Source organism: Mchenga conophoros, linkage group LG20 (genome assembly GCF_057382185.1).
Source record: "Mchenga conophoros isolate Kocher_MC1m ecotype Shallow Benthic linkage group LG20, M_conophoros_male_GT1.1, whole genome shotgun sequence".
Lineage (NCBI taxonomy): Eukaryota > Metazoa > Chordata > Actinopteri > Cichliformes > Cichlidae > Mchenga > Mchenga conophoros.
In genome coordinates, this window is record NC_140545.1 from 13,092,316 (window position 1) to 13,119,574 (window position 27,259).

The window sequence follows — 27,259 nt, forward strand, 5'->3', positions numbered from 1 at the left end:
GAGGATCTTTCTTTTAGTGCTTACATATGAATACAAAGCTGACAACACAAGGAAAAATGGACAAAAAGAATTCAAAGTGATCGACACAAAAACATGAACCGGCAGAGAGAATTCAAGCTTCAACCCTGACTTCTCAGGGTTGGGACACTCGGCTTTAATATCACTCTGGGTTCTTGGCGAGCTTTGTGTTAGCATGCTGTCTGTACAGACGCTTGCAAAAGCCTAAGTTCTGTTAACAGTATAATATGTTCTTTTTCTCTTCTGGGTTCAGTCTGTACTTTACCATCGTGGTCTTGTCCTTTCATGCAATAAAATAAAAATAAAATGTTTGATTCTTCAAAAGCTGTACAGCATCTGCCTGAAATTATATGAATGTAGCACGAGGGCGCAGGGAGAAAAGAAAACTGTGTTGCTGCTGTATTTCTTTTCTATCTACCCAGCATTCAGATAACTAAAGAGCCTTTGTAACACAAGTACAGTAGGTCAGGTCTCAGCCCAGCTATGTAATTTATGAGGGCAAAATGATATAATAACGTTCACTGGAAACTATAATCCTCAACCCTTTGAAGACTGGATTCAAAATCCCACCAAACGTCACAAAAGTCAAAGTTAAAAAATTGCTCAAGTGTTCCCTTAATTTTTTTAGCACTATATATTGCTCTGGGTTACCTTGAGGATTACAAAGAATATTCATCTGTGAAAAGACACTCTAAATGATATCAAATACAACTTTAGGCCTCTGTCCAACAACTCACTGCTTCAGCCAGCAGTGCTTAGCAGCTGCTCAGCAGGATGAAGAAAGTTCATGCTGAGAGCATTTGCAGATTTTCCCTTCTAATTCCTTTCATCTGCAACTGCTATTGCTACCAGAAAGTAATTTTCAATTATTAAAGGTAGTGTTTTATTTTTGATGAGCACTGATATGTCTGCTGCACGTTAGTGCAGTGACAGTAGGAGGTCAGCTGCTAGAAGAGAAGCCTTGTTGAATTCACAATGCTTCTTCTTTGACACGATCCAAGTTGATCCGTTACATTTTACTAATGTAGCCAGTGAAGAAGTACAGGCATTCACATGGAGGATTCTTTTTGCTGCACTTTAAAGAGGAATTGTTTTAAAACCCGAGGAGCAGATTATTATTACGAATCCAGGGTCGGGTAAAGTAAAAATAATGACTAGTGCCGCTCCAATATCAAATATTAAGAGCTAGCAAGCGCAAGCTAGCTTTAGGAAATCTGAAAGGTACATTATGTTTCAATTTTTGTAATCACCATGTTATATTTTGCTCATGAAATCCACACAGAAACGCAAAAACAACAAGGTGCAGTTTTACAAGAGGTTTCTGGAACACAGTGACTTCCTGGAGAGTTTGTTGAATGAGGGTTAACTTCATAGTAAGAACAACAGTCAAGGAATGCTAATTTGTGACCTTCAATGGTGCTGGTAGGGAGACACACTTGTTGTTTTCCTCTGTTTAAACCTTAGCTAATTTCCTGTTGATGTTGCATTCAGTTATACTGAGCGCCATCCATCTCCATCTGTCAACATTTTGAATGTTGACAGAATTACATGACGCATAACCATGTAAGCTCATTTTTGCTAGAGACCGATGCCGCAGTGGAAATTTGTTTGTTTTTTTTAAATTGCATATTCTCTGCCTGTGTAATTTTGTTCCTATGAAAGTCAGAATCACACTAATTGACAGAGAAGACAAAATGGATTGACCAACTCCTAGGAGAGCAGATAATGGCCTTTCACTTCCAGAGCTTCACCACTGACCAAATTTACAGTCCAGCCAGAGAATGAAGCAGAAAAGGAGGGAGCGAGCATGGGTGAGAGCTGAGAAGGTGGGAAAATATAATTGGTTTGGAGAATATGCTCTGTTCCTTTGTCTAACTCTTCCTGCTTCGTATTTGCAATATTCTTTTAGGGTTCGCATGTCAGTCTCTCTCAGTCAGAGTGAGTTTGTGTGGTAACTGCTCTCCCACTGGTGGCTTCACAGAGCATAGAGAGTAGAATGAGGATTGCCCCTCACCGCTGCATGTGAACTTGTGTTCCAGACAATAAAGGATCAGAGTGTGTGCATAGCCTTCTTGGCCTGCCGATGACGAGTCTCTTCCTAGCCAGAGGGTGCTTGGACACTAGTTAATGTGTTAGGGTTTAAGGTTGCTCGCCAAGCCTTGGGATGTATAAACTTCTGCATTTTTTTCAAGCCAAGAAAAACTGTATTTTTTTCCGGGGCTCTGAATAGAACTGTTACTCAAAGATTGAGTAACAGGTTAGAATTCACTTAGAGTTCTGGCATCTCGAAAATTACTCAGAAACTCCCAGACGGTAGTCCATGTCCAGTAGGTAAGGTGGGGAATCACACTGTAACGACTTTATTGTGCCAGACATAAACTGTATTTGTTAATTATTTTAACAAACACTTGTTTCATATATAATATGCAGTATGATTTGGCGCAGATTTTTATGGTGGATGCCCTTCCTGATGCAGCCGTCCTATTTATACGGTTTGGGCCAAAACTAGGGGGAAATCTACACCATAGTTATATCATAACTGCAAGCTCCTCTGAGACCCTATGACAGGGGTGGGCAACTCCAGGGCCGGTGTTGTGCAGGTTATAGATGTGTCTTTGATCCAACACAGCTGATTTAAATGGCTAAATGACCTCCTCAACATGACTTGTAGTTCTCCAGAAGCCTGGTAATGAACTGATCATTTGATTCAGATGTGGTGACCCAGAGTGAGATCTAAAACCTGCAGGACACCAACCCTCATGGCCTGGAGTTGCCCACCCCTGCCCTATAATGAAACCTAACCTACCCAAACGCAACAGCTTGCAGCTATTGCGTTTGGCCTGTCAATTCTTCCTGTGCATTTCCAGCTACTTTTTTCCCTACAGTTTTTGAATTTATCAGTGAGAAAATACGAATAATCATCTCAATATAAGGAATAATAATCATATCATCATCATAAGGATTCCCAAATGTCAGTATATTCCTGGACAGAGACCGTATGAGACTGTATAAGAAGTAGAAAGACTTCTATCATGGCTCGCACTGCCGATATAACAAAGATTCACGGCAGAAGTCCAAGTCAGCCTGAGGATGTAAATATGTCTCAGCATTGTTTTACTTTGGCGTTTTCGGCCTCTCGAGGGGAGCAGGACATGCTGAAAACAAATTACTGACATCATCAATGTGTAAAGTTGTTATATGTTGGCAGCCAGTCGCCTTTATATTGAAACATGGTGTGTTTTTGATTGGATGAAAGTTTTTTTCACTTATTTAAACCAAACATGGGAGTGCTTTTGCAATATAGGGTGCGCTTGATCTGCATCAATGAGAGACAACTTTCCGCTACAAGATGATCAGCGATACTCCACCCTACTGGCTGATGTGCATGCACACTCTGTGACAGTCACATTCAGGAGTGAGGTGTACCTTGGTGTTGTTTGTCCTCTCCTCCTCCTCTCTTCCTCCTCTTCATCCCTTCATTTTTCTCTCCTTGTTGAATAATAGAAATGCCAAGTGATGAGAGCTCAAACATCAAAAAGCCCATTTCCCAGCTTGACAGAGCAATTTACCTTTTCCCATATTCACTCGCACATAATTAAAAGTAGTGGATTGGACTGCAGCGTATAGACCGCATATCTGTATAGCAGCAGTGAGTCACATATAAGAAGGCTCGCGAATGTAGAGTGCAAAAACATAAAACTGATTCACCGCGAGAGGAGAGTTTTCGATTAGCGAGCGATGGATTTACACACGGCTCCTTTTGTGTCTTTGTGAGACACACACTCCTACACGCACACACACACACAGCCTCACGGTGTTCTTTCACTCCATGTATCTTTGTCTGCCTCCAGCTTTGGGTCCGTCTCTGTCTTTTCAGTGATATCGCATCATTTTTGTGCTCATAAAAACAAGCAGCGGCACTAAATCAATTTTATCATTGCTGTTGTTTCCTCGTTACATGTTCAAATTGTTCTGATCTAATAAAAGCCGCGCGCTAAAGGGAGATTTTTCATACTGTCATCACCCTCTGTCGATGACGTCACCAAGACAGATATTTCTTTTTCCTTGCGTGTCCCTATGGATGACATCACCTAACTGCTTGAAAGTAAGTGACTAAGTGGATTACAGCTCATAATCTATTGATTTCTGCTGTACCTTTGCACCAAAGGACTTACTTATCATATGATTATCCGCCCTGATTCTAACGTCCAGCTTCCTCTTCATTAATTCCCCTTCATAATGAGCTATTCTTTTATTTTCAGCTGGACTAATACAGCCTGAGGATTTTTGATCTACTTCTAGTATTGATGCAGACAGCACCCAGTCTCTGATCTTTGCTATGTAGTAACATCATGACCAGATTTGCACTATTGAACTCAAAGGGCAAGGTCACGCCACTGCGCTTGTAAAACAGCTTCATTAGGTCGCAAGTTAGCAGCGAATGGCCTCGCCCCCTCCTTCCCCTGCGAAGCCTCTCAGACAGTGGCATAACGGTCCAATGATGTACATCCGTGTATCGATTTTGCTACAGTACAGAAATGTACTGAGCTGTACTGGACTGCACAGTACAGAAACTCTACCCCTGGCTCCACATCAGACAAGGTTCATATTCAATTCACTCAGCATTTACTGTACTTGGAGGTCATGCAGAAAAGAGTGCTGTGTGCTTCTTTTATGACACTTTCCCTGGTGTTTTTCCAACTTTCAAGTGGCTAAAAAAGTATTATTGGAGACATGTACAGGATAAATAATGAGATGAGGATACAGAAATCTACTAGAAATGCCCTTGGCCCTGTCAGCTAATTGGTTGAGTTGAGTTTCGGAGCATGCCTTTGCATTTGTTTGCATGGGCGTATTGAAATTGGTGACAAGGAGGTTTATTTATTTTTTTAATGCTGAATATTATTTAAATGTTGTCTCTGAGTGTGACATCGAAGCCCTTCTGGCGTGCTGGGCTCTCAAGTTCAAGTGTAATGCTTCAATTAAACTATGAATTGCTTCAGGATTTATCCATGAAAAACACCCTTTTTAAAAAAATATTTTTTTGTCATATACTTTTCACAGCGTTTCACAGCTGAAAAAAAGTGTCTCCAGCCTTTTCTGAAAGACTGTTTCTAAAGTTGACAACAAGAGAGGAAGTGCTGCTTGAAGTGTTGATGGCGGTTGCTCCTGTGCTCATTAACAATCTGCGTGAAGCCCACTGGATATGTTATAGGTTGGACATGTAATGAAACTAGAAACTAGAAAGTACACGTCACTATCAAAATGAAATCTCCAAACCCTGTTTTATAAATGTGCGAAAGAAGAGAAAATGCATGGAAATACAGTGTTTTAAAGAGTTTGAAAGTCAGTATGAAAGTAGTATTTAGTCTTTCTTGTCATTTCATTAAGTAGTCTTCATGAATAGTTCTTCAGGCTTCTTAAAGGTCATTCAAAGCTCTTGTTCTTGGATGTTGGCTGCCTTTTGTTCAGTTCAAGAAGCTTCAACATTGATTCGTTAACGTTAAGTTCTGGCTTCTGGGGAGGCCAATCCATGACATAGTGTTGTTCCATTATATGTCTTCCAGATATGCTTTCACTCCATTGGCACTGTGCTTCCAGATCATTGTCATGCCGAAAAATGAAGCTATTGCTGATCAGATGTTTTCCAGATGATATTGTGTGGTGGATCAAAATGTGAGGGTAGCTTTTTGCAAATCTAGTGGCATCACTTTTGGCAAGATCCCCAACACCACTTGCTGAAACGCAGCCCACATCACGATAGAGCTTCCACCATGTTTTGCAGATGGCCGTGGACACTTACAGCTGTACCTCTGTTAAGACCTCCACTCCTCCACTCATTTTCAGTCCAGTTCTTGTGTAATTTAGCATATCTCACTCTTTTCTCCCTGTTTCCCTTCCTTGGGAAAGAATGGCTTCTTGACAGCGACCCTTCTACGGAGACCATTTCTGGTAAGACTTTAGCAAATGGTAGATAGATCAACTGAAGGGCCAGATATATCTCTCAGGTCCTTATGTCAGGTCTCCTGTTTCTCAAGGACATGACTTTCAGACATTGTTCATCTGCTGTAGATAGTATTTTAGTCCTGCTGCTTTTTCTTTCGAAATACACCCTTCCTGTTTAATCACATTTTATAAGGACGTGATGCACACTGTGCTGAGATATGCCAAGGTTTTAGCTGTTAGCAAGTTTTTGAAATCAAACTGTTGCTGCAAAAAAAAGCTTTTTTGTGCTTGTCAAATGGTGTTATGTTTGGTAATTGATTCAAAACAAGAAATGGGAACAATTTATGTAATTATGCGACCGGCGGCTAGTAAAAAAAAAAAGTGCTTTAAAATTGGTTCAACACTGGTTCATCCTGCGAGTTAGGGGCCTTTTTTACATTGGCCAGAGTTAAATGGTTTAACAAACAAAAAAATTCTACTTTCAAATTTTTCAGGCATGAAGACTGGACTAAAATTAATGAATAAGCTGCAAATGTCCATAAAAAAGCTTTGAAAGACCTTCGGAAATCCTATTTCTCAAGAACACTATAGAAATGGAAATAAAGTCAAGCTCCTTGGAAGGAAAATATAAAAATAAGAGGTGTGGCTCAAGACTTTTGAACACTGATGGCACTACTGATGTCTAAAACGTTTAAAAAACGAATGAGAACTTTTGAAATCTTGAATTTAATTGTATTTCTGAAAGACTTGACGGCGTGCATTTACATATTTAAAAAAAAATTGCACTGGCATCTTTTCAGATGACATATCTTTCTCCTCACCGACACACAAACACGGATGCGCACAAATCCTTGCTGTCTGTCAGCGAAGGCAGAGAGATGACTGATCGGCTGATCAGAATGTGATTTGTGAAACAGTCAAAGAGACAGACAGTGAAACGGAGAGCGATGGAGAAGTCTTAATGTGGTTGGGAGCAACAGCGTGACTTGGGTTTAAAAAAAAAAAGAAACAGGCTGAAGCTGATTTGTAAAATCTCAGTGACTGAGAGCGTGAGATAAAGAGACAGGAAGTCAAGAAGGACTTAGGAGGCCATCCTAGATCATTTTGGTTTCATTGCTCGTGCAGATTTCTGGTGCCATGAATCATGCATATCTGTGGCTAAGAAGACAATATATGTAAAATAATATGTTTGTTTTATAGGTTTATTTATATAGATCTTTTCATCTCTTTCATCTTGCACATGCTAACGCTGTACTGCAAATAGTAAATAATCAACTTAGCTTAGCATAAATACTGGAAACAGGGTGTACAAACAGTAGGGTGTTGAGTTTCTCAACACAGACTCAACCCAGTGTTTCCCTTTATTGTCATCTTGGGAATGTGAGTACTACGTGAACTTATGCAAGGAAGAATGCACTTTTAAAGGGTTGACTCTACAAGAGTTTGTTTTCTTGCTAAGCTCTGTATTGTTCCCCTCTCTGCCTGTTTCTGCCCAAGTTTGTGTCTCGCAGTGGCTACTTGTGATCTATGGCCTCATTTGGTGTGTTTTTGGTCTGTCCAGCCAAATTCATGACAGATGAGGGCATATCAGAAAGATAGAAAGGCAGAGAACAGGGGAATGGATATGAGACTTTATTTATTTTTCTTAAACAAGCACTACTGAAACTGATATTCGGACTGTCCATTATTTTTGTGTGTTTATAAGTCATCCAGCATCGTTTCAGTGTATCCTTTGCACATAATTTAAAGTGTAAGTTGTGCATTCAAACATTGCACCTCAGCGTGCTTACATTACCACAGATAGCATATTTGCATGCACTTAGTTGCTGGTAACGTGTGCATTTGTGCAGTAGTCTTAGAATTGGGCTCATCCATCAGCCTATTGTGTAGTGATAGCGCCTTATATTCCTCGCCATATTATACAGATGGGACAATTACAGCTAGGCCTATAGCGGCAGCTAGCTTGGGACCAAAAGGGCCCCATATGTGGAATGAAACATCAGTCGCAATTACATTTGTGTGTCTTTCTCATCTATCCTTCCCTGTATTCCTCATTTCCACCCTCCTCCATCTAATCCACCTCCCCCACCCCACAACCGCCACCCTCCTCCTTCCTCTCATCTGCCACTAGGCAAATTAAGAGGCTCTCTATCATGACCCAAATGAGAGAGGCTCATTTGTAGCAGTTATTTATTTGTAATAAACTCTCCCCCCAGTCATCTCCTCAGCTCTGCTCTCTCTCTACCCTCCACTCTGGAAACATGGCAAAAAAGAAAGAGAAAAAGCATCTGAATGCTGCTGGGGATACACCCCCCCCCCCCCCCCCCCCCCATTCAAACACTGTCCATTATCATTTGAAGACTAAAATGAATGTTTAAAATGGACATTTTCCCTCCGTGATCTCATTCTTTCTGTCTTCCACTACCTCTTCTCCTAATTCCCCTGTCCTCCCCCAGCCTCACCTCCCGCCACTGTCCACAGATGAATGTGTTTCCCCTCGGCAGCAGCAAATAGGCCACGGATGAAAATGCCATATTTAATATAAATAGGTGGTGCTCACTTATGTACTGTCTCGCTCACACACACACACACACACACACACACACACACACACACACACACACACACACACACACACACACACACACACGCCAATGCTCCCCAGCCACCTCAGTAAGACAAAGAGTCTTTGGCTGAGCATCTCCCGTTTCCCATCCCATTATCTGTTTTCTAAAACTCAATAATTGAACTGTTCCAATGGAATACATCATCTGGCCCACTATCACAAAATCCCATTGAATAAACTTCTCTCCCTGGCTATTGTGCTTGAGCATGACATGTTTTTTCTTTCCGTCCTCCCTTTATCAGATAGGCTGTATAACTAGCGTGGTATTTGTCCAGGCGCAAGTAATGACTGCAATTTGCTGCTATTTGATGTCCTGTAAGGGGCCTGGGCCTTGTAATGGTAGCATTATAATAGTTACCAGGCATAGGTTACTATTACCATGTTATGAATCTGCCATAAGCTATTGTGTCCAACTGTACATTAGAGTGACACAGGAGGAGGATATGTACAGACTGCGAAAGAGATGCTGGGATTACTGACATCTAGTTGCGGTATTTGCTGTTTGTATTAAAGCTGTCTTGGGATGTAATGTGCAATTGGCTCATATAAGGAACGGAGTTTACCATTATACTTTAATCCAGTCCTGCATTTATAAGTTAGACTGCAATTATTTGCAAACCTTCACCAATCTGTCTGACAGTGGTTGCAGTGAGTTTGAGTCATGCAGGAATTATTTAGACAGATCTTTTTGCCAAGATCACCGGTCGCCCAGAGGTGAAGGGTGTTGTATGGTGAACCTCTGGGTGACCGGTTGGTTGCTTCAAATACTCGCAGTCGGTCACCAAATGTGAAAAATTTCAGTGCAGTCACCTGGCAACCACAGATTTTTTCTCCAGTTTGCAAGGAGGTTATCGTCCCATTTTTACTGTAGTATGACTGAGCCATGAAAATATTAAAGGATAGACCTGACAATCATGTAGGGTTCATCAAAGCAGATTGAGTTCATTGTTAAGTTGAGACAGACACACTGTTTTCCCCATACTATCTACAACTTGAGCAGCTCCTACCCAAATGCTCTTCTGGTGGTCATCAGAGGCTGCTTTGGGAGGTGAGAATCATGTGAATGGGGAAGATTTTGAGCAGCGGAAGGTGCTGTAAGCAGAGCAACAGAGAGTACAGGAAATTGGGATTTTTTTAAAAAAGTATGTTGACATTAAAACCAACATATGCAATCATGTCTGATCAATCATGCGGCAGCTGTTCAAGAATAAGACATTAAAAGAGCATGATTCAACATTTGAAGTTTAATAAGTTGAAAAACGGTACGGTGAAGGTAGGGTTTCTTCTTTGAAGCTTTTTCCACTGCTGCGTCTGCAGCTGCCATTAGAATTCATCCTCACCACCTTCCAGCTCACCTGGTGTGCCTCCTGCCTCTGCAGTGTTATTGATGTCGTACCTCGCCTATCTGAGGAAGCAGGAGGTGTGCATGCACGTTCTCGTGTGTGAATGCATCCTGGGTGGTCAGTGATGTATTTAAGAATTTAACAACTGCCCCAGAAAACTTGTCTCAAACTCTCAATTTAGTCCAGAGAGTAACTTTCTCACTGGCGTGTGCTTGTGTGTGTGTGCTTGCCTGAGGCAGTTTCCTGTCTGCCAATCTACCTGTCACTGCCAAACAGCATCCAGTAAGTTCAGATAAAATACACAGATTCTGATACGCTGCAGATTACGGATTTATAAAAGAAAAAGATTAAACCTGAATGTGCACAGGTGTGATTAATGCATTTTGCAAGGGATAATTAGTCAACTTCTTCTACACTTTGGGTATAATCCAGTGTAACTTGTCCTTCCCGATTATCTTGCAAACAGATGGTGAAGGCAGCAGTATACAACATGCATGTTCAATAATAATTGCAGCCATCTGTTGACTTCTCAATGCTAATTTCTGCAAGTTTCACCGTGGCCTGATGTTCAGATACATCTTCAGTTGCGCTTTAAGAGACTGATACATTTGGACAATGTTGTTTGATGTCCTTGTTGATAGAGAGGTTCCCCAGTTCCTATGCAAGAGATCAAGTTTCATCTTAGTGCAGTCATGCAGAGACACAAATGGCAGCTACGACAGATTTAGGAGACAAAAGGAGTAATCCTCGATGTTTATCTTAATGGTGTTAAGTACAGTACCACAGTATCATGCATTTGATTATTGCTTATTTTTCACTGGAGTGCTGCACAAAGCTGGTTTATGTAGTTTTTGGAGTAAGTGACAGACAGCCTAATAAAAATGTAGCTGCAGAAAAGGCCTTACAGCTTTACGCTAGCTAATTTTGAATGTCTGTGAAGGTTCTCAGTCATCCAGGTCATCGTAGTCAAAGGAGCTTGCAAAGAAAAGCGTCTGGACTTCTTTAAGTTCCTTGAAGAAGTTTTAACCTCTCATCTCTCTAGGAGTGAAAGAAGCCATCTATGTCCACTGTGGAGCGACCATCTTTGAACAGAGGCGGGGGTTTACGACACCAACTCTCTGCCATCTATAATCCAGTTTTGAGATCTCTTCCCAGACGCCTTAACGCCCACTCACATCCTGGGCCATCTGATCTCAGGAATTCGCATGATAAGGTGGGGCCAGGTTTCACAATGAACTCACCCGAAACTCTGGCTGATTGGGACCCACACCCAGTTTCACACCTTGGCTCAGGCGATTAGAGGATCATCAGGGGGTCCTTTTGTCCCTCTGTGGGGGGATACTCCCACTAGGTTTATATCTGGGACTCTCCACCATTTGACTTTAGAACTGAAGAAGCTTCTCGGATGAGAGGTGAAACATCTTCAAGCAACTTAAAGAAGTCCAGACGCTTTTCTTTGCAAGCTTCTTTGACTAATTTTGAATGTACACCCATTAGTTTGGGAGAGTTGTAAGGGACTCGATAAGAAAAGAATCGTCAAAATTAACATAGTAAAGACAAAGACAGACAGACTTAATGTGGGTCAAGGCAAAAAAAGGCTGCAACCTACACTAATTCACCATGATTGCTTCTTTGCTTTAAACACACTAAAACTCTGTAGCTCCCATTTAAGTCTAGAGCACTATAGCCAAAAGAGGATTGCTCTCTACTGCAGTAATTCATATTTGGTGGAATGAAGCCTGGATTATACTCAGCTGCAGACACGGACAGCTCGAGCCCCGATGACCGAGTAGTCATTACCGTTGCACTTCTTTGAAGTCTGCTGCCTGGACATATGCATAGTTGGTGCGTTGTTAAGTGAATTCTCTGCGGATGTGTGCGTGGACCTCGCACTCACTGTCTGATCTTGAAATTTACATCACATGAACCCAAGAGGACCCTAGCGGACTCAGAAAATATAAAACCTGCTTGTTTTTTTATTCTGGGACTTTCCTGCCTTTCCATACCCAGATAGGAAAGAGCATAATGCAGGAAAGGCCCACCTCACTGCCCTTCTAGAGCAGTGGCAACATGTGTCATACAAGCTTGATTGAGTTAGATACAGTATGATAAGGAAGGGTGGGGTGGATGTGGTTTGCAAAGTGCTTGCACAGCAACTGCAGGCAGGCGAGTACCTAGTGCACCCTATATGAAACTTGTCAACTGGCAATTTCAAATATTTTTAGCTGAGATAATCCTAGTTGAAGCCAAAAAAATGAAACTCTTGGTCAGGCTAGAGGAATTCTTATGCGATTGCCACATCAGCAGGTTGATTTCGACCCTTTAGCATCAAATTCCACAACAATCCATCGGGTATTGATCCACCACTACCCAACCAAACGACGACTACACTGACGATTGCACAAAGCAATGTGCCTAAACTTGCTATATGTGTCTAGTTATAGCTCGTCATCATAGGCTGAACAGCAGTCTTTATGGGGAGTGTGAATCTGATCTTGATGATCAGATTAGCACCTCTAATCCTGAGGGGCTAAGCTGATTTTTGATGCATACAATCTGCGCAGTGCTCTTAGATCTTTTTGCTTTGAATAAATTGCAACTGAGTTTTATTCTTCGGCGCGCGACAAGGAGAAATTATCAATGCCTAAAAATACACAAATTGTTTGCTTGCATCAGAACTGTGGGCAGCACAGAGTATATGTATTATAGAGATAAGTTCTTCAGAGGGTCTGTTTACATGTTTGTAGACCTCTACTTTTCTCCCTCTAGCTACCTTTATATGCAGCAGTATGGAGTTGTAAGCAGCACTTTCAGAGCTGTTTATCTGTGATAGTCACAGTGGGCTTGTTCCTTTAATCTCATGTTCCAGACGCAGGACACCTCCAGTAGATCCTGTTTATACCAACCCTATATAGTACAAGCTGTTTGAAGGTGGTGTAAACAGGGTTTCTGTGCAGCTTTAACCAAGTGTGTTTGCCGAATGAGTGCTTATGTGCGTGTTTTTTTTTCTCCGTCTTCTTCCTAGGTCACCCGTGTACCAGTGGAGAGCTGTGAGCAGTACACTTCCTGTGGAGCCTGTCTGGGATCAGGAGACCCTCACTGTGGCTGGTGTGTGCTGCATAATGTGTAAGTGCATACTCTTTACTGCGTCGTATGTAGTTGTTCCGGTGGTTGCTCAGTGGGTGTTCTGCACTTAATTACAGTCTGTCACTTCAACAGAGTTGTGAGTTCTGCCTGTTTATGCTCATGGTAACCACATTATGTGAACCTGTTTTGGCACTGCATTTGTCAGTGTGTTCTAACACAACAAATGCCGTGATTTAACACCTTATATAATGACTTTCTTTTGAAAATTGTATTTAGATAAGTGTATCTGTTTTTCTTGGATCAATAATTGACAAAAAATGTGTCACTCAGTGTCACCTACACTGAGGCTTAGACCTGTGACTTACTCATAAACATGGTCTGAATGCTCTCATTTTACTATTTTACTATAAAGCAACACTTTGAAAGCACATCAGATCTCGGTGGGGAATGTGTTATCAACCTACAGGTAATGGTAAATACTGAACAATATTACAAATTACAACATTCTCCAGACCCTGTCACGTCTGTCACATGTGCTCAGGGTGAAACTGCTCTCATCTGTGAACAGCACAGGGCCCAATAGAGGATGTGGGGCCCTCAGGCCACCCTCATGAAGTCTGTTTCTGATTGTTTGTTCAGAGACTTTCACACCAGTGTCCTATTAGAGGTCATTTTTAGAGCCTTGGCAGTGCTCATCCTGTTCCTCCTTGCACAAAGGAGCAGACACTGGTCCTGCTGATGGGTTAAGGATCTTCTACGGTCCTGCCCAGCTCTCCTAGATTAACTGTCTGTCTTGTGGAGTCTCCTCCACAATCTTGACACTGTCTTGGGAGACACAGCAAACCTCCTGGCAATGCCATGTATTGATGTGCCATCCTGGAGGAGTTGGACTACCTGTGCATCCTCTGTAATGTCCAGGTATCGCCTCACACTACCAGTACTAACGCTGACCCTAGTGAGATGAGGAAGGAAGAATGTCGAAGAATGAAGGAAGAATTTGTTAATGAAATTAACACCAAAGCAGCTGAAACTGATTAGCAACCCTCTCGTCTACTTAACTGACCAGATCAATATCCCAGAAATTTAATTGACTTGATGCTAAACTCTTGATTAAATGTGTCCCTTTAATATTTTTTGAACAGTCTATAATGTGTTGAAGGAAAAAGTTATTGTAGCTTTGAAGAGTCTCTCCTTCCATTCACTCCTGGTGTTGTAATTATCTGTACATCTGGCAAAGGAAGTCAAAATCTGACTACTTTCTCACCTTTCCCCACCTGGCTAGTCAAAAACAGACCTTTAGATTCCAGCATCCTCAAACTGGCCCCCCACAGCCTACATTAGCTTCAATATTAAACTCATTTTCTGAGGATATAATTGCAGCCCAAGGAAATTGGCCTTTTCTCTTCAGTAGCCACTTTCTAAAAACTTGTTCTGCTAATTTGGTCGGAAACACTTGCATATAGGAATTGACCATTTATAGCTAATTATATTGTTTGATTTAGTGGAAAAGGTTCTGCTCTCTAAGAGAGCACTAAAAGAATGCAAAAGGCAGCGAGGATTCGGTTGGGAGATCCAATTCCCCTTCACAAATACGTGCAGTAATTCGACATTAAAGCTTAATTAAGGCAACATTACCAAATGTTTAGCACATAAGGAGGACGCTGGGGTGAAAAAACAACCAAAAAAAAAAGCTGTGCCACATCTGACATCCAGGTTTCAGCAGAGCAACAGTGAGAAGTGTTAAGTTGTAAAGGACAGCATGTACACCAGTGTTAATATGATTGGGAATTTCTGGTCAGCTGGTAGCCAAGCAGCTGATGAATGAGTCGCTGATGGTGAAGCATGAATGAGCAGCTGGTGCCAGTCAGTGAATGCAAGTACATTCAGTGCCCGAACTAATGCCTTGCTCTACGTGTTTATTGCTCTTTTGGACTTTATGTTTGACTCTTATGCATGGTCAGTCTTCACGGTAATCAGTCCTCGTAGACTTTGCTAAACCATAGCTCTGATTAACTCAATGCTTGCTTTATAAGTACAAATAGGCATACTGATGACCACACTATGGTTCTGTTGCTATTAAGAAAGTGCTGAATGTGTGGTTGCCATGTTATCATTAACGCATACTCCTGTTTCTCCTGTGTTAAACTTGTAACTGCATAGGTTGTTTATATGCACCTTTGCAATTTAATTCTAATTTCCATGCATCTATGCACTCACTAATGAACAGAGTCGGTGTCTGAAACTCAGCATCCTGTGGGTTATCCAATAAATCAGTGATCTCGCTGTTTTTTCTCTTCCCAACTGAGAAGTGCTTAAAAGCCACATTTGGACCAAATGCCTTTAGCTGTGATACTTAGTAAAATGTACTCTACATATACAAGCACAACAAGGAATCAAGACTGGTGTGGATTTCATGTAAAACACAGGTATTTATTGCTCATTTATTGCTTATGTGAGCATATTTTTTGTCTCTAGATGTTCGAGGAAGGATCACTGCAAACGAGCAGAAGAGCCTCAGCGTTTCACCACCAGAGTCGAACAGTGTGTCCGACTTTCCATCCAGCCAGACACCGTCTCCGTCACCATGTCAGAAGTGCAGGTACAGCGCGCTGTCTGACCTTGTGTATCTGTTCAGCTACTCTATAGAGGCTTCGTGAATTTGTACGTGGTCCTTTATAAGACGAGTGGGGTAAAGATTAATGGCTGGGAAAAATGAATAAGGCAGATGTGAAATGAGACTAAATAAAGCTTGTTTTGTGTTGTAGCTAACAGTCATTTTGAGTATGAGCTGAAAAGTGCGTTTTGAGCCACACGTCTGAGCAGCATTTTCTGCTTTGGGCCATTGCTAATGAAGTGTATTGATTTAAATTTCTGCTGTGTCTCATCTTTCTGCTTTCTGTCTTTTTTTCTCGCTAGCTTGTGCTTCAGACACAGAATGTGCCGAGTCTTTCTGCTGGAGTGAACTGCTCCTTTGAGGACTACGTAGAAACGGAAGGGCGCATCTACGGTGGACGCATCTATTGCCTGTCTCCTTCGACGAAAGAAATCGCCCCCATCACGCGAGACCAAGGTAGACAATAAGTCAGAAAAGATATGATGTTGGAGTTAACGTAGACTTCACAAATGTCTGGCTTTTGCTTTCAAAATGAAAGCCCAGATCATTTAAACAATAATCTTATTTATCTGTTAAAGTGAAAAAGAAATGTCATTTCATATCATAATTATCACATGAAGAAAACTGAGAACTTTTTAAAAGTAGATTCATTATTGGTGTCTGAGTCCAGCTATTTTTTTTGTAATGGAAAATGCCAGCTGGGAGTAGCTGCCTTAGGGGTTTTTTTTCTTCCGCTGATGTACTTTGACACAGAATCTGGGCAGCAACACAAAAAAGGCTTTTATTCAGATGAAAAACAGACCTAGTTGTCACATTTCTTATCTTTTCAGCAAACTGCATCATGAAAATACAGCACTTGCATTTGAAACATAACAAATTTTTTGTCCCTCAGTGGTGACAGCAAGATTCGCGACCTCCTCCTCTTACAGCCAACCATATACTGTAAGCTAGCAAATTCAAAAACTGCTACTATTTTGACACTAGCTCCTGTTAGCTTGGGTTACAACTGTGTTAAACTATTCTGAGGCTACGTACGGGATTCATAGTAATAAAGTGCCCGTGTGAGCAGCTCTTGGCTTAACGTTTAACAAATGTAGCCTGGACATCCTTCCAAGCGAAAGGTTTTACTCTATTAAAAAAAGCTTTTTTATCAATATTTTTTTATCAGTAAGTGTAGAATTACATACAATATTCTGAACTGAAACAATGAGATGAAAAAATGCCATCCATCTTCTTCCGCTTTATCCGGGGCCGGGTCGCAGGGGCAGCAGCCTAAGCAGAGAGGCCCAGACCTCCCTCTCCCCAGCCACCTCCTTCAGCTTATCCGGGGGAACACCAAGGCGTTCCCAGGCCAGCCAAGAGATATAATCTCTCCAGCGTGTCCAGGGTCTGCCCCGGGGCCTCCTTTCGGTGGGACATGCCCAGAACACCTCACCCAGGAGGCATCCTTGTCAGATGCCTGAACCACCTCAGCTGGCTCCTTTCGATGTGGAGGAGCAGCGGCTCTACTCTGAGCCCCTTCCAGATGGCTGAACTTCTCACCCTATCTCTAAGGGCCAGCCACCCTTTGGAGGAAGCTCATTACCACCGCTTGTATCCGCGATCTCGTTCTTTCGGTCACTACCCACAGCTCTTGGCCATAGGTGAGGGTAGGGGCGTAGATCGACCGGTGAATTGAGAGCTTCGCTTTTACACTCAGCTCTCTCTTCACCACGACGGACCGGTGCAGCGTCCGCATCACTGTGGCCGCAGTGCCCAATCCGTCTGTCGATCACCGGCTCCCTTCTCCCATCACTCGCGAACAAGACCCCGAGATACTTGAACTCCTCCACTTGGGGCAGGAACTCATCCCCGACCCGGAGTGGGCACTCCACCCTTTTCCAGCTGAGAACCATGGCCTCAGATTTGGAGGTGCTGATCCTCATTCCCGCTGCTTCACACTCGGCTGCGAACCGTTCCAGTGCGAGCTGGAGGCCTTCACCCGATGAAGCCAACAGAACCACATCATCTGCAAAAATCAGAGATGAGATTCTGAGGCCACCAAAGCGAAAGCCCTCCGCCACTTGGCTGCGGAATTAAAAAATGCACCCAGGTATTTTCTCAAACTTGTGATCTCAGCCTTTTGGGACCATTTGTACTGATCTGCTCTGAAGCAGTTGCATCTCTGGATGTGTGATGCTAACATCATAGGTAGAAAGCCAACGCATGTACAGTAGCTTTCTGACAAATTCACTTCACAGTGCAACAAATGAGACAGTCTTTAAAGTATTGGTCCGGTAATACTAGTCTAGAAGAGGTGTGGCCATCTATTCATAGCCATGCATTAACCAGATTAGTTGTCCTTGTTTCAGAAAAGCTATGTTAGGAAGATATCGTGAGGCGATCTTGGCTCAAGAGTTGGCAGTTCGTATTGTAATCGGAAGGTTGCCGGTTCCAGCCCCGGCTCGGACAGTCTCAGTCGTTGTGTCCTTGGGCAAGACACTTCGCCTACTGGTGATGGCCAGAGGGGCCGATGGCGCGATATGGCAGCCTCGCTTCTGTCAGTGCGCCCCAGGGCAGCTGTGGCTACAACTGTAGCTTGCCTCCACCAGTGTGTGAATGTGAGAGTGAATGAATAGTGGAATTGTAAAGCACTTTGAGGGTCTCGAAAAGCGCTATATAAATGCAATCCATTATTATTATTATTATTATTATATGAAGATATGTTTTTAATTTCTCCATTGCAATAGTCTGATCTATATTTATCACTTTCTAAGAAATGGTCTGACTAGACCTCTGTTCTCCATGAAAGCAATATCAACATCTGTCTGTCTATAGTTCAGTTCTTGCGGTCGAATGGTAACCAGTTTTGACCAGAAAAATGATATCAGGATTTCAGTCATGTTCACTGTGTGAAGCTTTCTCAAATCTGCTGCAGTAATTTAGTCCTGCTTTCAGTTGGACATACATTATTAGATCACACAGTGTCACTTTTTGCATTTTTACATTTCAGCCGTCTAACAAACTTTTGTTTGGGGAGACGATGACGGGCTTTTCAGCTGAACAGTTTTGCTCGATGCTAAATATGAATTGTTTGCTTAATTTGACAGTTTATTCAGCTGTGTGAGACACAAGACATTTTTCTCTTCGGCTTCACCCACTGCTTCTCGATTATCAAAATTAGAATGAGCACATTTATAAACATACCGCTGAAAGCCCATGAATGTATATAGACAGCTGTAAGTGTTTTCGCCACTGAGTAACTCTAATAAATAGATTTTGCTCAGAGCTCTTTTTACTCTCCAGCAGAAGTGCTGTCTCCAAATCTGCAGATTTACAGGAACAGTGAAAGTGTATACATTGACTAGGACCAGGTTGCTCCTGGGGTCATGAAACATTTTCCATATACGAACTGTTATAGATGGACTATGGAAATATAGAGTGGAGTATAGAGTAGGATGTCATACATAAAGGCCGGGAGGTCAGAACTGTCTCAGCAGAGGGTCCAATCACGCCCACTGATGTGAAGATTGCAGAAAAGGCGTTAATAATTCAAATTTACCAGTACAATGCATTGCTGCTCCTAGTGTGATGATACCAGTGTTGTTGTATGAAAGAGTACCTTTTGATCCTGTTCAAAGAACTAAAATGTAAAACACTGTTGTTGAGTTTGTGCCTGTAAAGCTCCACAGATCTAAACGTTAATGCACACCTTCGTAATATTTAAAGAATGTGGATTCATTTATTTGGATCGGTTATTATGCAGTGGGTTTTACTCGTCTTTGCCACTTGACATTCTTTGTAAAGAAAAACACTAATAAAACACAATGTGTTTGTTATGTTTGACTTTGTAGGTGACCGACGCATAATAAAGTTGTATCTAAAGTCGAAGGAAACTGGGAAGAAGTTTGCCAGTGTGGATTTTGTCTTCTACAACTGCAGCGTCCACCAATCGTAAGTTGAGAGCTTGTTGCTAAGTAGGATGGGGCGAAAGGAGAAAAATATCAGTTTATGTTTAGTTTCTCTGTTAAATTGCTTTAACACTCTTTTAAATAGCTATTGAGGTTTCTCAATGACATCATTCATTGCTCAAGAGTTGTCATCCATATTGGATGTTGGTTGCTAGGGAAAAATGCATATTTCTTTACTGATTGACGGTGCTTTTTGAATGTTCCCGGTTCAGAACCTGTCCAGAAATACAGAATTCAGATTGCTGGGTGCCAGATGGTCCTGGCCTGTGTAACTGGACCTTTATTTACTTGATCTTTCATTGTCACCATGATTGTCACACATCCAAAAAGTTAACATCACACAGTTACTTGACAGATGTCTCCAAAACCTCAATACAAAGATCATACTGCTGGTCAGATGCAAGATGAAAATCAACAGGTGGCTGAAGTTTTAAAAGAAAAAAGTGCTAAAATACTGCTACTTACCTGCAGGTGTAAATAACTGGTTTAATGCAGGAATCAAGAGAAAACCATGCAGGCGTTTCTAATTCAGTATTCAATCTGTTCAAGCTTTTTACAAATCAATTAGTTAATTAAATCTAAAGCAATGAAGGGACTACTGGTGAGTGAAATAATAAATCGATTCTTAACCATGGAAGACTTAGAAGAGCAGCCAAGCTTGGGAGGAAAAAGACGTCACTCATGTTCCCGGGAAACATATTATCCCTAATTTAAGTATAGGAATACTGGTAGACTTTTCAACAGTGTTCTGAAAGCAGGTTTTTATATGCATGTCTGTGTCTGTTGCTTAAAAAGAAGGTGCAAGACAGGAAACAAGGAGAGGTAGTCTTTTCAATTAAATTCTATTGTATTTTACTTATACAGCGCCAAATCACAACAGCAGTCGCGTCAAGGTGCTTTATATTGTAAGGTAAAGACTCTACAATAATACAGTGAAAACCCCCAAAATCACTGACTTACTTTAAGCAAGCACTTGGCGACAGTGGGAAGGAAAAACTTTTTCTTTTGTCACTAAATTTCTATCAAAAACAATTTCTACATGACACTCTTCTTTTTTTTGTCTTTCTGTGCGTACACAGGAAGGGGGGGACTAGGGGGTATTAGAGAGAGTGACAGAGTACTGAGATCATCCTGATAATGAATGAAAGAATGTGTTCCTGCCTTGTTAAATAAAGGTTAAATGAAAATAAATAAAATGTCATTTGCTAAATGAGTCTTGGCTGCTCCCCCTGAAGTCAGTGCTCGGACTTCGCACACACTTTTCCTCTCTTTCTCGCATTCGATTCACTTCCACCTGGCACAGACTCCCAGTTGCATCAATACACCTGAAATGAAAAAAGCATGTGTAGTATAACTAAAGTAGATTTATTGTTTCTCTTGGCAAGCATTGACTGAAGAATCACTTCCTCTTTCAGTGTTTACACCTGTTTTATATCTTAAAAGAATTAGGGGCATCCTGAAAATGATTCTTATATGTAAACATGTGCAGAATTGTCATTTTTTTTACTGTATGTGGGCTGTATGAGGGTTTAATATGTTAAGTCATGACAGTAGCTTTTAATTACTGATTCACCAGCATTATAAGTGTATTTGTCCCGCTACCATCCGATCCTCACTCCCTGCAGCCTACAGCTCTCTTTTCCTTTCCTGCTGTCCCACTGTCCTCTTGTCTGCCTGTTGACTTCTCCTCTCCCATTCATCACTTTGCCCATCTCTCTGTCGCCTGGCCCCAACCCGTCTCTGCCCCTGCACACCTCCCATTCCTTGCCTCTCTCTCGTTCATCAAGCCCATTTATTGCTCGCGCTCTGCTCTCGGCCCTGCATATATCTGCATAGTAATAGGCCGTTAATTAGCTCTAGCTGAGGTGCCTGTGTGGAGATGGTCATAATGGAGTGGGCTTGGAGAGAGCGCTCACCTGGGCCACTTCTCGGGGCCTCCAGGCCTACTTGAATGGCTTTGATTCTTTTTTTTTTTGTGAATATGTGTGTGTGTAGTTTTCCGTTTGTTAAAGAGCATGCAGGATGTGTCAAAGTAACTCCAGAGTGCCTATTTATTCATATTTGTATGCATGCAGGACATGTTTACTAATGTGTGTGTGGGTGTGTGTTTATGCTGCGTACCCCTGATTAACTAGCCCGCCTAGTCGCGCTCTCTTTGCAGCATAAACAGGCATGCTGTTGTTTAAGCCTTTGATGTTGGCTTTGCAGGGCCCCCTCAGGACTCTGTTGGACTGTTAAAAAAATAAATAATAATACAGCGCTGTTACTGCCACTGCAGCTGTAACACAAACCCGCGTGTCATGCAATACTCTTCACCTTTCACCTCAAAATCTTTGACCCGCCCAACAACCACCTCCGCCTGCAGGGAGCGGAGTAAAGAAGTCGCTGCTTTCAGGGGACGGTAATTGAGTCATCCTCGTGGGCGTGATGGGCGGATGAAAGCCCAGCGTAGAAGCACAACAGCAAACGCACAACAGTGGTACTGTATCAGCACAGATGCACAAGCAGAGCGGGCCTGCAGGCGAGCGCCCAGACGGGCTCAAAGTTGGATGCGGGCACCAGCATCACCAGCAGTGCACACGCTCGTGCAAACACACAAAACAGGTGCACGCACAGTCAGAGGGAGCGCACGCAGACAGAAGCCACAGTACTTGGTGCGGGTGAATTGCGCTGTGAGCTGTTTACATATACAATATCCGAAATTTGCATTAAAAAAAGAGGTTTGGAATAGTTTAATTGAGCGTGCGGGAGGAGGAATAATATATAGAGAGGCATAGAAACAAACAGGTGGCAGGGTGCTGGAGGGGGAAGGAAATTCACATTCTGGGAGAGCTGGAGACGGGAAAAGACGAGCGAGAAAGAAGTCTTCAAGAGGAAGAAAGAGAGAGATAAAGCCGAGTGTTGCCGAACGAAACAGAAATTGTGCCCATTGTGTCGGGAATAATGCGTCCCACACAGCTAAAAGGTTAGCGCCACAGCCTCAGGCCACCATGACCATTACAATATGAAAGGGCTGAAATCTATGCAGTGAAAAGAAGCACTCCAGGGAGGGGGACCGGCTCACACTCCAGCCCCTGGAAAAGGCTCTTATTTTGAGGCCCGTCATTCCCCGTCGCCCCACTCTTTATCCACTGCTAGAAAAAAAAAGTTTATAGTCAAACTTTTCTGTCATTACATCATTACTTGTTGATATTAAGACAATAAGTTGTTGGTCTGGGTTTTAAGTGAATGTGACCTGGTTTAATTAAACTGAGGGTTGAGACTCGCAGACTTACTGCTTTTGGACATTGCCGTGACAAGATGCAATAATACCGTATAATGAGTCTGAGTCCCCTGGTGAGAATCTAAACTTCTCATTTGGCTGCCGTGCTGCTGTATAACTTAATGATGTATGCATCATTTTATTGCCGCTCACTTTGGAGCTTTATTGGATAAAACACAAAGAGGCCTATTTATAGACCACATAGCAGAGCCAGCCTACCCCAGGTTCCAAGCAGCACCGTGCACATGAAGCACAGGCAGATATCTGCGAGATACATTATCAAACCAATCAGAGGTTCTAAATCAAAATCACGCTGCGCTTATAGCTGCTTCAAGTACTGATTACAGCGTTAAAAGCTTTCAGCTTCATGCCTCAAATGGGTCACTTTTGGGCCCACCACATGCTGACATGTTTGTTTGAGCTGCAGATAAAAGCATAGCCTGCAAATTAAGACAGAATTGCAGTTTTATCCGTGACTTTATCCTCATTGACCAGATTTAAATGAGGATATGATCGTTCCCTCCTTTCATATATGCTTGAGCGGGGCCGTTGCACGCACATCAACAGCTTTGTTCCATCGATCCATCCTCCCTCGAACAAAAGCTTGGAGAAGATGAAAAGGCGTTTGACCCGGAGCTGTTGCTGGGCCTTGTTAAATAGCAGCGGACTTTATTGACTGCACTGCAGCAGTGCCGCCACTTACCCAAGTCGGTTGTCCAGGCATTGACAGCTCTACTGTAGGACAAGTCTCCACTGCCCAGGTGACCCAGGAGGAATGCCTCGATGTCAGCACGGGTGATGACTTGCGTGCATAAGTTTGCCTTAGCTCGATGTTGTAGTCTGAGCTCTCACGCTCGTTGCTTGTGAATGTGCGCGCGCACTGCCCTGCAACGGGAAATCGATCAAGCCTGGAGTTAATAGTGAGGAGGAACTGGCTCACCAGCTCTGTTAACAAACATCAGACTGTTAGCATAACCTCAGTCCACCCTTCCCTCCATGGAAATCCACTGGCATTGATTAAAAACCTCACGCTGCAGTTCAGTCTAGTCTCACCAGCTTAACTCTGGCTATATGAAGCCTTTGCCGTTGCTTTGGTACTCCGGCGTGGGCGATTTAACAGTTAACCCTCGAAAATCTAAAAAACCAAGGACATAGACCCGAAGACAGAAAGAGGATTAGGCTGAGATCCAATTTAAAGTCAGTGTTTCCGGCAGCAGGGTGGCATTGTCAGCTGAGCAATTGTCCTTCAGCTTGGTGGACCTGGTTTGCGTTACTGTGGTGTTCTTGAACTAGACTTATCAGAGATTGCTTGTCAGTCAAACTAAGAAGGTGGTGGCTGAGGTTTTTATATCTCTTGAATCTTTTTTCCCAACTAAGTACGAGCTCTTTTTCACTTTCCTGTCCAATCCTTTAAAGCCCCGGCGAATTTGGCTTCAAGGGTGCCATAAAATACTTGTTTTAATTATGTTTTACTTTTTATTTCTTGTTTTGTTTATTGGTTTTGGTCTTTTAGCTCAAGATATTCCTGAGCAGAAAATCTTGGTTCTATATAACGAACAACCACAACAGGAAAGTAACACAGGCTTAGAAAGACAGCGCTATCAAGAAACGATGAAGTTGGAGGTGGCAGTAATAACCAGATGCTGGTTAAAAAAAAAAAAAAAACAATAATGAAAAAAAGACCCCGCAGGTTCTCAGTCAGTTCCTCTGGTGGGTGTGGGTGTTATCGGAGGTCTGATTGAGTACAGTGACAGCATATGGGAGTGAGGACTGACAGGACATGTAATTAGAGCTTGCTTTTCTCAAGCCAGTTAAGTGACATTTAGTTTAGAAGCGGTGTAAAGACTGCATAGCTATGACTTGTTTTAATTGTAAGATTTTTTGGGGGGGATTTACTGAACATTTCTACTTCTGTCACTGTATTTTTTAATTTTTGTATTTTTCCTTGACAGCGAGCTTGAATTTAAGCGTTCTCTCTGCAACATGTTTATGAAGTGAACACTTTCTCTTTGCTCCTGTGGGTGTCAGATGATTGACAGAAAGCAGAGTGTAATTTAATACACCGCTGATGTGAAATCACTTGAGGAAAGTGATCAAGTAGAGACTTCAGAGCCAAAAAGTAATTGAACAACTTTGAAACTTCTCATATTAACAGCATTACTAGCCATGGCATTTTCCCTTCCGCTGCTTCTTTGTAGTGACCATGATAGCCTTGTCTTTGTCTGGTAATCCATGTTTGAATGTGTATGCATTCTTTTTTTTTTTTTCTTCCTCAAGTTATAGAAAAACTGGCTTATCTTGGTCTGCCAGCTTAGTTTAACTTTAAGCCTCCAAGCATGGAGAATACGGAGGGAGGAGTGGATCACCAAGGATTCCTTCCTGCTCTCTCCTCCTGGCTGTTCAGTAACCCGCCCTCTGGCCTTGCTGACAGCTCAAATAAAGTCTTAATGAAGGAAGCTGCAGTTGTGCTTCTTGAAAATTTTGTGCTACTATGTTGATGCAAGTCAGTGCTGGGCTGCCACGGTGCGATAAGTCGTGTTGATATTTCAAATGCACCTACACATGTCCATAATCTGCAAAGAATGCAGGTCATAGTAGCTGGACTTCCTTCAGTGCATTTTATGCTTAGAATTCTGCAGTATAGAAATTTTGGATTGTCTCTTTGGCTCAAATGTTGCTAAATTCAGTTGTGCAAAAGTCTTAAGACACCCCACATTTTATTTTTCCTTTCAAAGACTTTCTTCTCAGTTTTTAAAAAATGGTCTTGATCAATAGTTTGTGAAGGTGTTTTAAAGTTTTTCTTTAGACATTACATTTCAGTCCAGTCATTGTACCTGACTAGAGAATGTTTTTTGTTTTCTTTTTCATGTTTGTTTGTTTTTGCTTGTTAAGCCTCTTAACAGTGATCTATGAATTAAGGCATTAAAAATGCACCTAACCAGGGTTGTGTCTACACCTAACAGAAAACATAGCAAAGAACCAGTTTTAAATGATATCTTTAGGCACTTTGTTGCTAACCACCTCTCTCATTATCACATAGTTTGTCCCACATTTTGTTTTGTTTATTTGAATCCATAAAAAATGCCATAAAATCATTTTGTGCCAGCAATGTGATTCCCAAAGAGCTATTAGCTGATAAGCTGAAAAACCTGATACTGGGGCTGATAGATGCATCTAGCTCTCATGCTGATCCATCAATGGTTCACTCTGAAGCTTCATCAGAAATGGTCTCAGTGGAAAGGTGGCTGTCAAGACACCATTTTTAAGGAAGGAAAACATGGATAAAAGGTTGAGATATGCCAAACTAGACATGAACTAGACTCAAAATCAGTAGCTAATTTGAACTTCATTTATAATTGTCAGTCTGTATATAAGACATCATTGCAGTGGAGGCTCTGACATGGTGTCAAAAGTCATTGAATCAAAATGTACCCTCGCATTTTGATCCACCATGCATTGCCATGTGGAAAGCATGTGATTGGTCCCAATCACCCTGCCAGTGCAGTCAAAGCACACCTGGAAAACGTACAGAACAAACGGAGGAATGCTATCAGTCATGGATTGGCCTCCCCAGAGCCCAGACCTCAACATTATTGAAGCATCTTTACAGAAAACAGAACAAAAGGCAGCCAACATTCAAAGAAGAGCTTTGAATGTCCTTCAAGAAACCTGGAAAACTATTACTGAAGACTACTGAACGAAATTAAAAGAAGAGAGTTCAGGCTGTGTGAAAGAATAAAGGTGGTCATGCCAAATATTGGCTTTCAAGCTTCTTAGAATTCCAGGTTTCAAGAAATCACTGGATCTACTCTATAACAGTTTTTCTAGCAAAATATAAAGAAATGAAAGTGACTCAATCCTTTTGCATCAGCGTTGCCTACAACCAGTAACAATAAGGATGAATTATTGACATTAAGGACAATAACTGGCTGGTATATGATACATAAAACATGTAGCTGCTTAAGAAGAATGAAATACATTATGTTATCATTTTTGATCTTCATTACATTATGCCTTCAATTTTCAGGAAACATAGATTTATGCTCTATTGCCTTGGTATGCTTTTGGCACTTGAAATAATGAGAGACTTCAGTATCTGAAACGACCAACAAAGTCAGCTCTATTTCTTTGCCTTTCACTCTCTCATTAAGGGAAAGCTGTGATTGTAGTAAGGAACTAGCATCTATCTGTCAGTGCAAATCTTCTTATGCATCTTTAGAGCCTATAGCATAAAAGTGTAATTCGTCTTTCTGGTGGTGTACAATTATCCTTAAATGTAAACTGGATGTTGTGACAAAGCAAAGTATAATGTATATACTTGTTTTTCCACTGGTTTTCCTCACATCCAAATAACTCACCGCTGGCCACAGTTTCTCCTAGTTTCTGCCTGTTTCCATTTCCTTGGGCATCATG

The 27,259-nt window shown here is 41.9% G+C and overlaps 1 protein-coding gene across 2 annotated transcripts in view; it reads left to right on the forward strand.

Annotated features, from left to right (window-relative positions):
- Window positions 1-27,259, forward strand: part of LOC146550494 (plexin-A1-like) — a 304,153-nt gene that overhangs the window by 147,190 nt on the left and 129,704 nt on the right. For both annotated transcript variants that reach the window (XM_085259673.1, XM_085259671.1), the window contains 4 exons: window positions 12,959-13,059; window positions 15,496-15,619; window positions 15,937-16,090; window positions 19,468-19,567. In XM_085259673.1, the coding sequence (XP_085115799.1) occupies window positions 12,959-13,059; window positions 15,496-15,619; window positions 15,937-16,090; window positions 19,468-19,567 (479 nt within the window). The remainder of the gene's footprint in view (window positions 1-12,958; window positions 13,060-15,495; window positions 15,620-15,936; window positions 16,091-19,467; window positions 19,568-27,259) is intronic.